The following is a 12279-nucleotide window of genomic DNA, read 5'->3' on the forward strand; positions in this document are numbered from 1 at the left end:
GTTGCGGCAAGTGGGGGCTACTCTTTCGTTGTGGTACACAGGCTTCTTATTGTGGTGGCTTCTCTTGTTGTGGAGCACAGGCTCTAGGTGCGTGGGCTTTAGTAGCTGTGGCTCGTGGGCTCTAGAGCGCAGGCTCAGTAGTTGTGGCGTACGGGCTTAGTTGCTCTGCAACATGTGGGATCTTCCCAGACCAGGACTTGAACCCGTGTCCCCTGCACTGGCAGACAGATTCTTAACCACTGTGCCACCAGCGAAGCCCTTACTTTGGATTTAATATGCTCTTTTTTAATAGTTTCCTAAAATGGAAGCATAGATTATTGATTTTAGGTCTTTTCTAATATATATATTCAATGCTATAAATTTCCCTCTAAATACTTCTTTCCCTATATCCCACAACTTTTTAAAAATTTATTTTATTGGTGTATAGATGATTTACAATGTTACATTAATTTCTGCTGTACAGCAAAGTGATTCAGTTATATATAACATTCTTTTTCATATTCTTTTCCATTATGGCTTATTACAGGATATTGAATATAGTTCCCTGTGCTATACAGTAGGACCTTGTTGTTTATCTATTCTATGTATAATAGTTTGCATCTGTTAATCCCAAACTCCCAATCCATCCCTCCCTCACCACCCTCCCCCATAGCAACCACAAGTCTGTTCCCTATGTCTGTGAGTCTGTTTCTGTTTTGTAGATAAGTTCATTTGTGTCATATTTTAGATTCTACATAAAAGTGATATCATGTGGTATTTGTCTTTCTCTTTCTGACTTACTTCATTTACTGTGATAATCTCTAGGTCCATCCATATTGCTGCAAATTGCATTATTTCATTCTTTTTATGGCTGAATAATATTGCATTGTGTATATGTACCACATCTTCTTTATCCATTCATCTGTTGATGGACATTTAGGTTTTTTCCATGTCTTGGCTATTGTGAATACTGCTGCTATGAACATGGGGGTACCTGTATCTTTTTTAAAATTAATTAATCAATCAATCAATTAATTAATTATTTTGGCTGCTTTGGGTCTTCGTTGCTGTGCATGGGCTTTCTCTAGTTGCAGCAAGTGGGGATTACTCTTTGTCGCGGTGTGCAGCCTTCTCATTGCAGTGGTTTCTGTTGTTGCAGAGCATGGGCTCTAGGCACGCAGGCTTCAGTAGTTGTGGCACATGGGCTCAGTAGTTGTGGCTCATGGCCTCTAGAGCGCAGGCTCAGTAGTTGTGGTGCACAGGCTTTGTTGCTCTACAGCATGTGAAATCTTCCTGGACCAGGGTTAGAACCTGTGTCCCCTGCATCAGCAGGTGGATTCTTAACCACTGTGCCACCAGGGAAGCCATGCATGTATCTTTTTGAATTATAGTTTTGTCTGGATATATGCCCAGGAATGGGATTGCTGGATCATATGACAACTCTGTTTTTAGTTTTTTGAGGAGTCTCCATATTGTTTTCCACAGTGGCTGCCCCAGTTTACATTCCCACCAACAATGTAGGAGGGTTCCCTTTTCTCCAGCATTTATTATTTGTAGATTTTTTAATGATGGCCATTCTGACCGGTGAGGTGGTACCTTATCGTAGTTTTGATTTGCAGTCCTCTAATAATTAGCTGTATTGAGCATCTTTTCATGTGCTTTTTGGCCATCTGTATGTCTTCTTTGGAGAAATATCTATTTAGTGCTTCTGCCCATTTTTTGATTGGGTTGTTTGGTTTTTTGTTTGTTTGTTTTTTGCAGTACGCGGGCCTCTCACTGTTGTGGCCTCTCCCGTTGCGGAGCACAGGCTCCGGACACGCAGGCTCAGCGGCCATGGCTCACAGGCCCAGCCGCTCCGCAGCATGTGGGATCCTCCCAGACCGGGGCACGAACCCGCGTCCCCTGCATCGGCAGGAGGACTCTCAACCACTGAGCCACCAGGGAAGCCCTGGTTTTTTGTTTTTGAGTTGTATGAGCTGTTTGTATGTTTTGGAAATTAAGCCCTTGTCAGTCATTCATGTTGTTTATGGTTTCCCTTGCTATACAAAAACTTATAAGATTGATTAGGTCCCATTTGTTTATTTTTGCTTTTATTTCTATTGCCTTTGGAGACTGACCTAAGAAAATATTGGTACGATTTCTGTCAGAGAATGTTTTGCCTATGTTCTCTTCTAGGAGTTTTATGGTGTCATGTCTTATATTAAGCCTTTAATCCATTTTGAGTTTATTTTTGTGTATGGTGTAAGGGTGTGTTCTAACTTCATTGATTTACATGTGGCTGTGCAACTTTCCCAACACCACTTGCTGAAGTGACTGTCTTTTTTTCCATTGTATATTCTTGCCTCCTTTGTTGAAGATTAATTAACTGTAGGTGTGCGGGTTTATTTTTGGGCCATCTATTCTGTTCCATTCCATATGTCTGTTTCTGTGCCAATAATCACGCTGTTTTCATTACTGCAGCTTTGTAGTATTGTCTGAAGTCTGGGAGGGTTATGCCGCTTGCTTTGTTCTTTTCCTCAGGATTGCTTTGGCAATTCTGGGTCTTTTATGGTTCTATATAAATTTTAGGATTATTTGTTCTAGTTCTGTGAAAAAAGTCATGGGTAATTTGATAGGGATCACATTAAATGTATAGATTGCTTTGGGTAGTATGGCCATTTTAACAGTATTAATTCTCCCGGTCTAAGAGCATGGGATATCTTTCCATTTCTTTGAATCATCTTCAGTTTCCTTTATTAATGTTCTATAGTTCTCAGTCTCTCACCTCCTTGCTCAGGTTTATTCCTACATACAGTAAGTCCCCTACATATGAACGAGCTGTGTTCTGAGAGCTCGTTCGTAAATCCAATTTGTTCGTCAGTCCAACAAAGTTAGCCTAGGTACCCAACTAACACAATCGCCTGCATAGCACTGTACTGTACTAGGTTTATAGTACTTTTCACACAAATAATACATAACAAACAAACGCCTAGGTACCCAACTAACACAATCGCCTGCATAGCACTGTACTGTACTAGGTTTATAGTACTTTTCACACAAATAATACATAACAAACAAACACAAAAAACAAAGAAAACATTTTAAATCTTACAGTACAGTACCTTGAAAAGTACAGTAGTACAGTACAACAGCTGGCATACAGGCGCTGGCACTGACTGAACAGGCAAGAAGAGTTACTGACTGGAGGAGGGAGAGGAGGTGGGAGATGGTAGAGCTGAAGGATCCTCAGCAATAGGAGGTGGAGGGCGAGCTGCAGTGTCACTCACGCCTGACGCTGATGGCACAGGTTCTGGTTCCTTGCTGGATTCAATTCTATCTACCCACTTGAAAAAATGATCCAGTGATACTGTACTACTGTACTCTCTACAGTACTGTACAGTAAGGTACACAAAAGCACAACCACTTGTAGAAGATGCACGCACGTGACAATATATACCAGACACATGAACTGACTTACGTGATTGGACATGCAAATGCACATTTGCATCTTTGAAAGTTCGCAACTTGAAGGTTCGTATGTAGGGGACTTACTGTATTTTATTTTTTTGGATGTGATTTTAAAAGGGATTTTTTTTTTTACATTCCCTTGCTGATATTTCATTGTTAGTGTAAAGAAATGCAACCAATTTCTGTATGTTATTCTTGTATCCTGCTACCTTGCTGAATTCGTTTATCAGTTCTAGTAGTTTTTGAGTGGAATCCTCAGGGTTTTCTATATAGAGTATCATGTCATCTGCATACAATGACAATTTTACCTCTTTGCTTCCAGTCTGGATACCTTTTATTTCTTTTTCTTGTCTGATTCCTGTGCCTAGGACTTCCAATACTATGTTGAATAGAAGTGATGAGAGTGGGCATCTTTGTCTTCTTCTGGATTTTAGCAGGAATGCTTTCAGCTTTTCACATTGAGTATTATATTGGCTGTGACATCCCACAGCTTTTGATGTTAATTTTTATTTTCATTTAGCTCAAAATATTTTTTAATTTCTCTTGATATTTCTTCTTTGACTCATGTGTTATTAAGAAGTATGTAGCTTAATTTCCAAGTATTTTGGGATTTTTCCAGCTGTCTTTCTGTTAATTGAGTTATGAGAATAAAAATCCTTGCCTTGTTTCTGATCTCAGGGAGAAAGTATTCCATCTTTCACCATTAAGTATAATGGGTTTTTTGCTTTTAATTTTTTTTAAACCACTTTTTTTGTATGATTAGCATATAAAAAGCTGTACGTATTTAACACATACAAAAATGTAATGTCAGTGTAGGTTTCTATAGGGTGCCCTTTATCAGACTGAGGAAGTTCTCTTGTATTCCTAGTTTGTTTATAGATTTTTATCATGAATGGGTATTGGATTTCATCAGATGCTTTTGCTGCATCAATTTACATTATGTGATTTTCCTTCTTTCGACTATATTACATTGCTTGATTTTCAAATATTAAATCAGCCTTGCATTCCGCCAATAAACCCCATGTGGACATGGTGTATTATTCTTTTCATATATTGTATGGAAGTCATACATATTTCTTTTCTTCTTTTTTTTTTTTTTTTTTTTTTTTTTTTGCGGTATGCGGGCCCCTCACTGCTGTGGCCTCTCCCGTTGCGGAGCACAGGCTCCAGATGTGCAGGCTCAGTGGCCATGGCTCACGGGCCCAGCCACTCCGCGGCATATGGGATCCTCCCGGACCGGGGCACGAACCCGTGTCCCCCGCACCGGCAGGCGGACTCTCAACCACTGCACCACCAGGGAAGCCCTTCTTTTCTTTTTAAAAAATTTTAATATTTGATTACTTAACAAAAAATGTTAGGTTGGTAAAGCATGTTATTAATTAATGAAGCTATATGAATGAATCTATTTTTAGTCTTGGCAGCCCTGAAAGAAAAGTGTTTTTGAGTTAATTAGCAACATCATAATGCAAGAGTTAATACTAATTTGAAATAACAAAGTGGAAGGAAGCAGCAGCGTGGAAAGACTGAATGTGAAAACCCAAATGCTAAAAGATACCTGTAAAAGAAAAGGAGGAGAAGAGAATTAATGTTTTGGTGAAGTTTTTTTTTTTTTTTTTATAAATGAGGTGTCATATTCTGTTTTAAAGATAATCTATTTTTAAATAATTTCAGACTTACATAAAAGCTGTCAGAACTGTACAGTTAACTCCTATGTCCCTATTCATCCACATTCCCCAGTTGTTAATATTTCACAGCATTTGTGAAGCACCTTTAGGTACTTCTATAATAGCATCTATAACTTATACTAACAATTGATTCCCTAACTACTCTTGCATTGTATGCCAGGCAATATGTTAGCCACTTTCCTTATCTCATGTAGTTTTTACAGTCACCCTCCAAGGTATCCAGTATTACCCCTGTGTCACAGGTGAGACTGCTGAGGCTTAGAAAAGTTCAGTCAGTATCCCCAAGGCTTCACTGGCTAAGTAGAGGTTTCAGACCCAACTCTAAAGCCTGTGCTTGTTCCAATATCCATACCGTAGACACAATTCTAAATTCAGGGAATTAAAGGTACATGTGACTAACACTACTTGGTGATCTGACCTTTCCCTCACCCCATCTTTTCTATTTCAGGACCCCTCTTGTTACTGAATGCTGAGGAAATCGCGGAGCAAATAGGGAATATGTGGAGGACGATATATAAATTGACCAAGACCTTAGCTGACGTGCCTGCACCCAGGCGCTTAGCAGAGAATTTGAAAATCAAGATTGATAAATTCAAGCAGCACATCCCTATCCTCAGCATTTCCTGCAACCCAGGAGTGAAAGACCGGCACTGGCAGCAGGTCCCTGTCACCGCCCACCCCCAGCCAGCCCAGCCCAGCCCAGCCCTGGTCCTGGTCGCCCTTTGGAAGGCAGAAACCATTAACGGGTCAAGCTTCTTCTTTCTGAAAGGAGAATCTACTTGAGGCCAAGGGAGTAGTAAAGGGGGTGATAGCCTTTTGAAGGAAGGGAGTAACTTCCTGCCTCGCCACATAAACAGGCCGATCCTTTTCTTTGGGGACCCCATTGCTGGTGGTTGAGTATTGTTCCAGCCAGTGGCCACAAAGGCTCTCCTAATCTGCTTTCCTAAGCAAATGGCTGTTCAGTGTCCTAAAAGGTGATTAGGGTGTTACATTACAATGGGAGGGGCCTGGATTTGTTCCTTAACCTGGGCTACACAAAAGAGAAAGTCACATTTATCCCTGCGGGCTCCTAACAATGCCAGATGATTCCTACTTCAGCTTCCTCAACCAGCAGGCTATATTCAGAAGTAATTTTGCCCTCTTTTTTCAGCCCTTTGAGTCTATAAATGAGGATAATAAATATTCTCCCTAAAAATGATGGGATTTTTATAAGCAACCAAATGTGAGGGTTATAAATGTAGTATGATACTAAACAGGAGAAAGAAAACTCACTGTGTTTCTAAAATAATTGTCACATTCAAGAGCTAGCAATGGCCTTGAAACATCTTCTACCAGGGAATTGCTCTTTGTGGAGGTGAAGAAGAGACTGGCTCTCCGTAGGCAAATTGCTCTCTGACTGGGCCTGAAATTCTCTCCCTGGGACCATGCACAAGACTGAGGACATTGTCTCTAGAAGGACTCAGTCTGAGAGCATAACTGTTAGGAGTATTTTGATCTCCCTGGGACAGCAGAGATCTTGGTACATGAGAGATTCAAGATTTTTCTGTAGAGAGGAGCTGCTTTCAATTTCCCAGAAAGCCTTGAAATTTGCTTAAAGACTTAAGCAAAGATGGAAAGAAGTCAGAGCAAAGGTCATCTGGTAGACTTTGGGTCTTGAGCTGCCCCAGCAGAGGGATCTGCACAGCGGCAGCTGCCCTCACTTGGTACTCATAGGGTGCCTCTCCCTGCGGAGCTAGCCTGACTAGAGCTTTGACCATTTAGAGAGTTAGGTAGACAGGTGCCCTCCAGCAGTGCTAGGTCTCTCCATGAGATGACATTTTAGAAAGTGTCCTCATCAATGGCATTTAAGCAGTGCTCTAGGGGTGCTCAGAAAGCCATCCCCTCCATCTGGTGCTCCCCCTGTGATGACAGCATTCTCACACAGGGGCACTTTAAAAATCCCAACCATTCCTAGACATTAATAATTCTCATTTATAGGCCCCTTAGATGGACAGATTGGGGGAAAAAATTCCCTGGAATTAAAATAATAATAACAATAATAGCTAAAGTGTATGGAGTACCAACTTTGTACTGGGTACTGTTATACACTTTATGCGGATTCCCTCATTTCATCCTCCCAACAACCCTTTGAAGTAGGGACAATAAATTGTCACGTGGCCAGTGAGGGGTGGGGAAGAGAATTGGAAGCTAGGTGTTTTTGACTCAGCCTTGATGTGTGAAAAGGGGGCAAGAAATATCAGGTCAGAGAGAGGGAGCGGACAGTAGGGGGCAGTGAGCTATAGATAAGAATGGAATGTGCTATATTCCACTTACTATAGGCAAGAGGCAAGGTGGCTCCTGAGTAAAGAGCACCTGCAGTGGAATCTCAATGGGCTAAATAGTTGAAGATAAGCTCAGAAAGGACAAAGGCCACAAGGTACCCTCAGGGTTGCCCCGACTCAGAGCCCATTTCTGCCTGTACTGTAGGTCACACAACAAGCCCGCCTAGTGACAGCCCCAGGCTTGGGGAAGCATTCTCAGTTCTAATGCCTAACTCAGGAGATCCCTGTGCACAGATTTGGCTCCGGCAGGGGGGCTCTGTAGGCTAAACCACCTGTAGCTCTCAAGACTACAAAATGGATCTTCTGGGGTCATGAGGCGGTTGTGTTGAGATTTCTGACCGTTTCCCAGAACTTAAGCAGGAAAGGCTAGTCTCCGTATTTGAGACATAGACTTTATTGCTACTGTGGTGTAAAACAAGATGGAACAAGGTAACACTGTACTGATATGCACCAAAGCTGGCCTCTAGGACACTGCTGCCCAGTGGAAATATACTATGAACATATGTATAATTTTAAAGTTTCTAGTAGCCACATTTTTTAAAGTATAAAAAAGGTGAAATAAACCGTATGACTAGATTTAACCAAACATATCAAAATCACTATCAGTTCAATAAGTAATCAGTATAAAAATGTTAATGTGACCTTTTACATTACAGTTTTCATACTAAGTCTTTGAAACATGGTGTGCTTTTATACAGCACATTTTGATATGGACTAGTTGCATTTCAAGTTCTCAAAAGCTACAAGGGGTTAGTGGCTACATATTGGACAGCATAACTTCAGTTTCTTAGATCAGATGCCTGTTAATCTCTATACTTGACAAAAGCAATTTAAAAAATAAAACTACAGATCTCTGAGTCCTTCCATAGGCCAAGTATTTACTGTGTCAAGTGCCTTACACAGTTATGTCATTTAATCCTAGAGATAGTGTGTTGTTCTAAGCCATACTTGCAGGTATTAGAGAATAAATGAGAGCCCTGGGCCACCAGGAATAATTGTGCAGTTTATGCTCTAGGGAATGCTATTTTTGTGCCCTACAGTGGGAATTGTACTTTCTAGAGTTATGCAGTATATAATCTGCACAATTATACATAGAAGACCTGCAGGAAACACTAGCATATGATGGATGAGAGCTTTGGAGTCAGAATCAGATACAAGTCCCAATTCTGCAATGGCTGTTATGGTCTATTAGCTAGATGATCATAAACTTAATTTCTTTGTCTCAGTTTCCTTGCATGTAAAATGGGAGTAATAATATACCAGTACCTTCCTCACCATGTTGGGAGGATGAAATAAGTACATAAAGCTCTTAAAACCAACCTACCACATAATAAGCCCTCAATAAATGTTAATTACTTTTATTATTTCCATTACCTCAGTGGTCCTCCAGGTGACCTCAGAACCCAGATTGGCATCTGTTTGAATTAGCTGGTTCACTCATGCTTTCACTCCACAAGTGCTTATTGATGCCTACTGCCTATCAGGCCCCAGGGACACAGGGCTGAATAAGACAGAACATGATGTGATTTTCATGTCTCTTCCTGCTCTGACATTCTTTAGTCCTGCTGGAGCTGGAGAGAGACAAAACTGGGCAGTAGGTGAGGTTTTTTACAGAGCCTCATTCCCGTTAACCCCTGTGCTCTTCTTGAGCACACATAACCCTCGTACTGCCCAGATCTCTCAGTCCCTGAGAAAAATGTTCAAAGCCATCAGAGACTTCATCAAAGAGCTTTCACAGGGATATTTTCACTTAAAAGGTAAGGTTGGGGTAATATTTACACCAAAGGAATGGGCACAGGTGCTAATATTTCCAACAAGTTAGTACACTGGGTAGGAAAGGAAGATTTTGGTGGGGGAGTCATCTAGCTAATAGACTTCCTCCTTTTATTCAGCAAATGCTTACAGCAGCTTCTGTCATGGACCAGGTTTTGCAGTCAGCCCTGGGAGCACAAAAACAAACCAGACCTGGTTGTGAGCCTCTAAGGTGCCCACAAGTTTGCATTATGCCAATTCCTGGTGGGAGAACAACCCCCAGCAAACCAGACACAATGCAGGGTGGGCCCTAGGCCACCGCCCAAAACCTTAGACCTGCGCTGTCCAATTCAGCAGCCACTAGCTACACGTAGCTATTTAAATATAAATTAAGTAAAATTAAATAAAATTTGAAAATCAGTTCCTCAGTCACACTAGCCACCTTTCCAGTGCTCAACAGCTGAATGTGACTGGTGGCTCCTGCACGAGAGAGCACAGATAGAACATTTCAGTCATCACAGAAGGTCTACTGGACAACACTGCCTTGGACAATACACACTTGTTTTTCTCTTTGCAGATTAGTGAGATTGTCGGCTATGAAGTAAAGCCCACTGAAACGACTTGCCTCTCGAATATGCTGGAATTTGGATTTGGCAAATTCATTGAAAAGTAAGGCTTCTCCCTTCAGAAAGTTTTTTCGTCAAAGTGTCTATGAATTCTCACAGTTGTATGACTGAATGGCCGCATAGCAGGCTGCTTTTCTCATTCTGGTTTAGGGTAACCTCTACTTCAGCTGACTAGCTGCTGGTGAAGCTTTCATTTCCAGCTGCAGAGTTGATGTCAGATTATGACTAGAAAATTGAGTCAGAGATTTTATTTCAAAAAGAAATTTTTTTAAATAGTTCTCTGAACCTGAGCCTCAAGCCCAGCTCTCAGTGACTTTGGGCAAAACCATTTCACCTTCCTGGGCCTCAGTTTCTTCCTCTTTAAACAAACAACAGCAGCAAACAGGAGTGGCTCCCTGAGCTCTAAAATTTCATGAAATATGGTCAAATGAGAGATCTCTTCACTTGCTTTCTCTCCTTCTCCAAATGCCCCTGGAGTTCATATGTGAGAATTTGTACTATTTGATCTGCTGTTTTTAGGACCAGAGATTCTCAGGACCCTGTTTGTTTTTCCACACTTCCTTCAGGGTAATGCGTAGGGAGATGTATTGCTAAGACTAGAGACCCTGTTAGGCAACTGGGTTTGGTTCTCACTCAACACGTGAGATTCTCAGACTGTGACCCCAGACCAGAGGCATCAGCATCACCTGAGAACTTGTTAGAAATGCACATTCTCAGGCCCTACCCCAATCTGCTGAATCAGAAATTCAGGGGATTGAAAGCTGAAATCTGGGTTTAAACAAATCTTCCATATCAGCGCTGTTCAGTGCAGGAGCCACTAGCCACGTGTGGCTACTCAGCCTTTGAAATGTAGCTATTCTGAATTTGATGTGCTGAATGTGTAAACTATAGGCTGGATTTCAAAGACTTATTAAGGAGGGGAAAAAAGCAAAATATCTAATTATTTTAAATATTGATTGTATGTTGAAATGATAATATTTTGGATTTATTGTGTTAAATAAAATAGTTTCTTTTTACTTATGTTAAATTGGCTACCAGAAACTTTGAAATGACATATGTGGCTCAGGTTATATTTCGAATAGACAGCACTGCTGTAGGCGATAGTGATGCCTGCTAGAGTTTGAAAGCCCTTCCTTTATACTGGGGCAGGGCAAGCACCTAATCTAAGGTCCTTCCAGGCCCCCAAATCTGTCTGCCACCTGAATACTCTGATGACCCCCAATACCACCACTACTGTCCCTCTTTAAGGAGCAGGTCTACAGACACAGGCTTTTATTTTATTTTTTTAAATTTTTATTGGAGTATAGCTGATTTACAATGTTGTGTTTCTGCTGTACAGCAAAGTGAATCAGTTATACATATACATGTGTCCATACTTTTTTTAGATTCTGCATAGGCCATTACAGAATATTGAGTAGAGTTTCCTGTGCTATACAGTAGGTCCTTATTAGTTATCTATTTTATATATAGTAGTGTGTATATGTCAATCCCAATATCCCAATTTATCCCTCCTTCCCTTTCCCCCGTGGTAACCATAAGGTTGTTTTCTACATCTGTGACTCTATTTCTGTTTTCTTAATAAGTTCATTTGTACCATTTTTTAAAATTCCGCATGTAAGTGATATCATACAAGACACATGCATTTTTACCAGGTTTATGCTATTTTATTAAAGGGCCTCAATTTCCCCAATAAGATGTTCCCAAGAAATACCAGCTGTAGAACACTTATGCTGCACTGAGCATTTTATATGAATTAACCAACTTATCCATCACAACACCCTAATATTCTAGCTAATTTTATTCACATTTTACAGATGAGGAAATAAATTGATTAGAGAGATTAAGCAAATATCCAGAGGTCACAAGAACCAAGACCCGAGCCCAGGCTAGCTAACTTCAGAGGCTTAACCATAACCCTTTACTGCCTGAAAAGATAAACCCATCAAAGGAGACAGAGACTGAGCAGATACACAGCACACTGCCATGCTTCATGCCAATGTGCTCAGCTGTGACAAATCTAGAAGTGGTGTTTCCTTGGCCAGGTTGTTTACCTCTATGTGCCCAGTCTCCTTATCTGTAAAATGGAAATAATAATAGTAGCTAGGTGATTGGAGTTATTGTGAGGGTTATGAGATAAGGCGTGTAACCTGAACTGATTTAACATCTAAGTTCTCAGCTACTACCTATTAGTGAAGTGTGATGTTCCTTGTATCCCACTATCCCATAGTTAAGGCAGTTTTATCACAGCCCACAGTTAGTGAGCATCTTGAGTACATTTGGATAAGGTCAACTCGATATACTTCATGGACTCCCAACCTCATTAATTCCTCCCCTGTGCAATTATTTGCATAATTATAAGGCACATTGCAAGCATTTTATCTTATTTAATTATACCAACAATGCTTGATATGAGCAGATGGGGACCGAAAGCCTGTCAAGTGATTGGGTCATGGCCACACCGCCAGCCTG

The 12279-nt window shown here is 40.9% G+C and overlaps 1 protein-coding gene across 1 annotated transcript in view; it reads left to right on the plus strand.

Moving 5' to 3' along the window:
• DNAH3 (dynein axonemal heavy chain 3) overlaps positions 1-12279 on the plus strand; it is a 195806-nt gene that overhangs the window by 67094 nt on the left and 116433 nt on the right. Inside the window, exons 20-21 of the mRNA XM_027126693.1 lie at positions 5560-5771; positions 9762-9853. Of these exons, the coding sequence (XP_026982494.1) occupies positions 5560-5771; positions 9762-9853 (304 nt within the window). The remainder of the gene's footprint in view (positions 1-5559; positions 5772-9761; positions 9854-12279) is intronic.

Source organism: Aethalodelphis obliquidens, unplaced genomic scaffold (genome assembly GCF_003676395.1).
Source record: "Aethalodelphis obliquidens isolate GAN/ISIS:26980383/991018 unplaced genomic scaffold, ASM367639v1 scaffold30, whole genome shotgun sequence".
Lineage (NCBI taxonomy): Eukaryota > Metazoa > Chordata > Mammalia > Artiodactyla > Delphinidae > Aethalodelphis > Aethalodelphis obliquidens.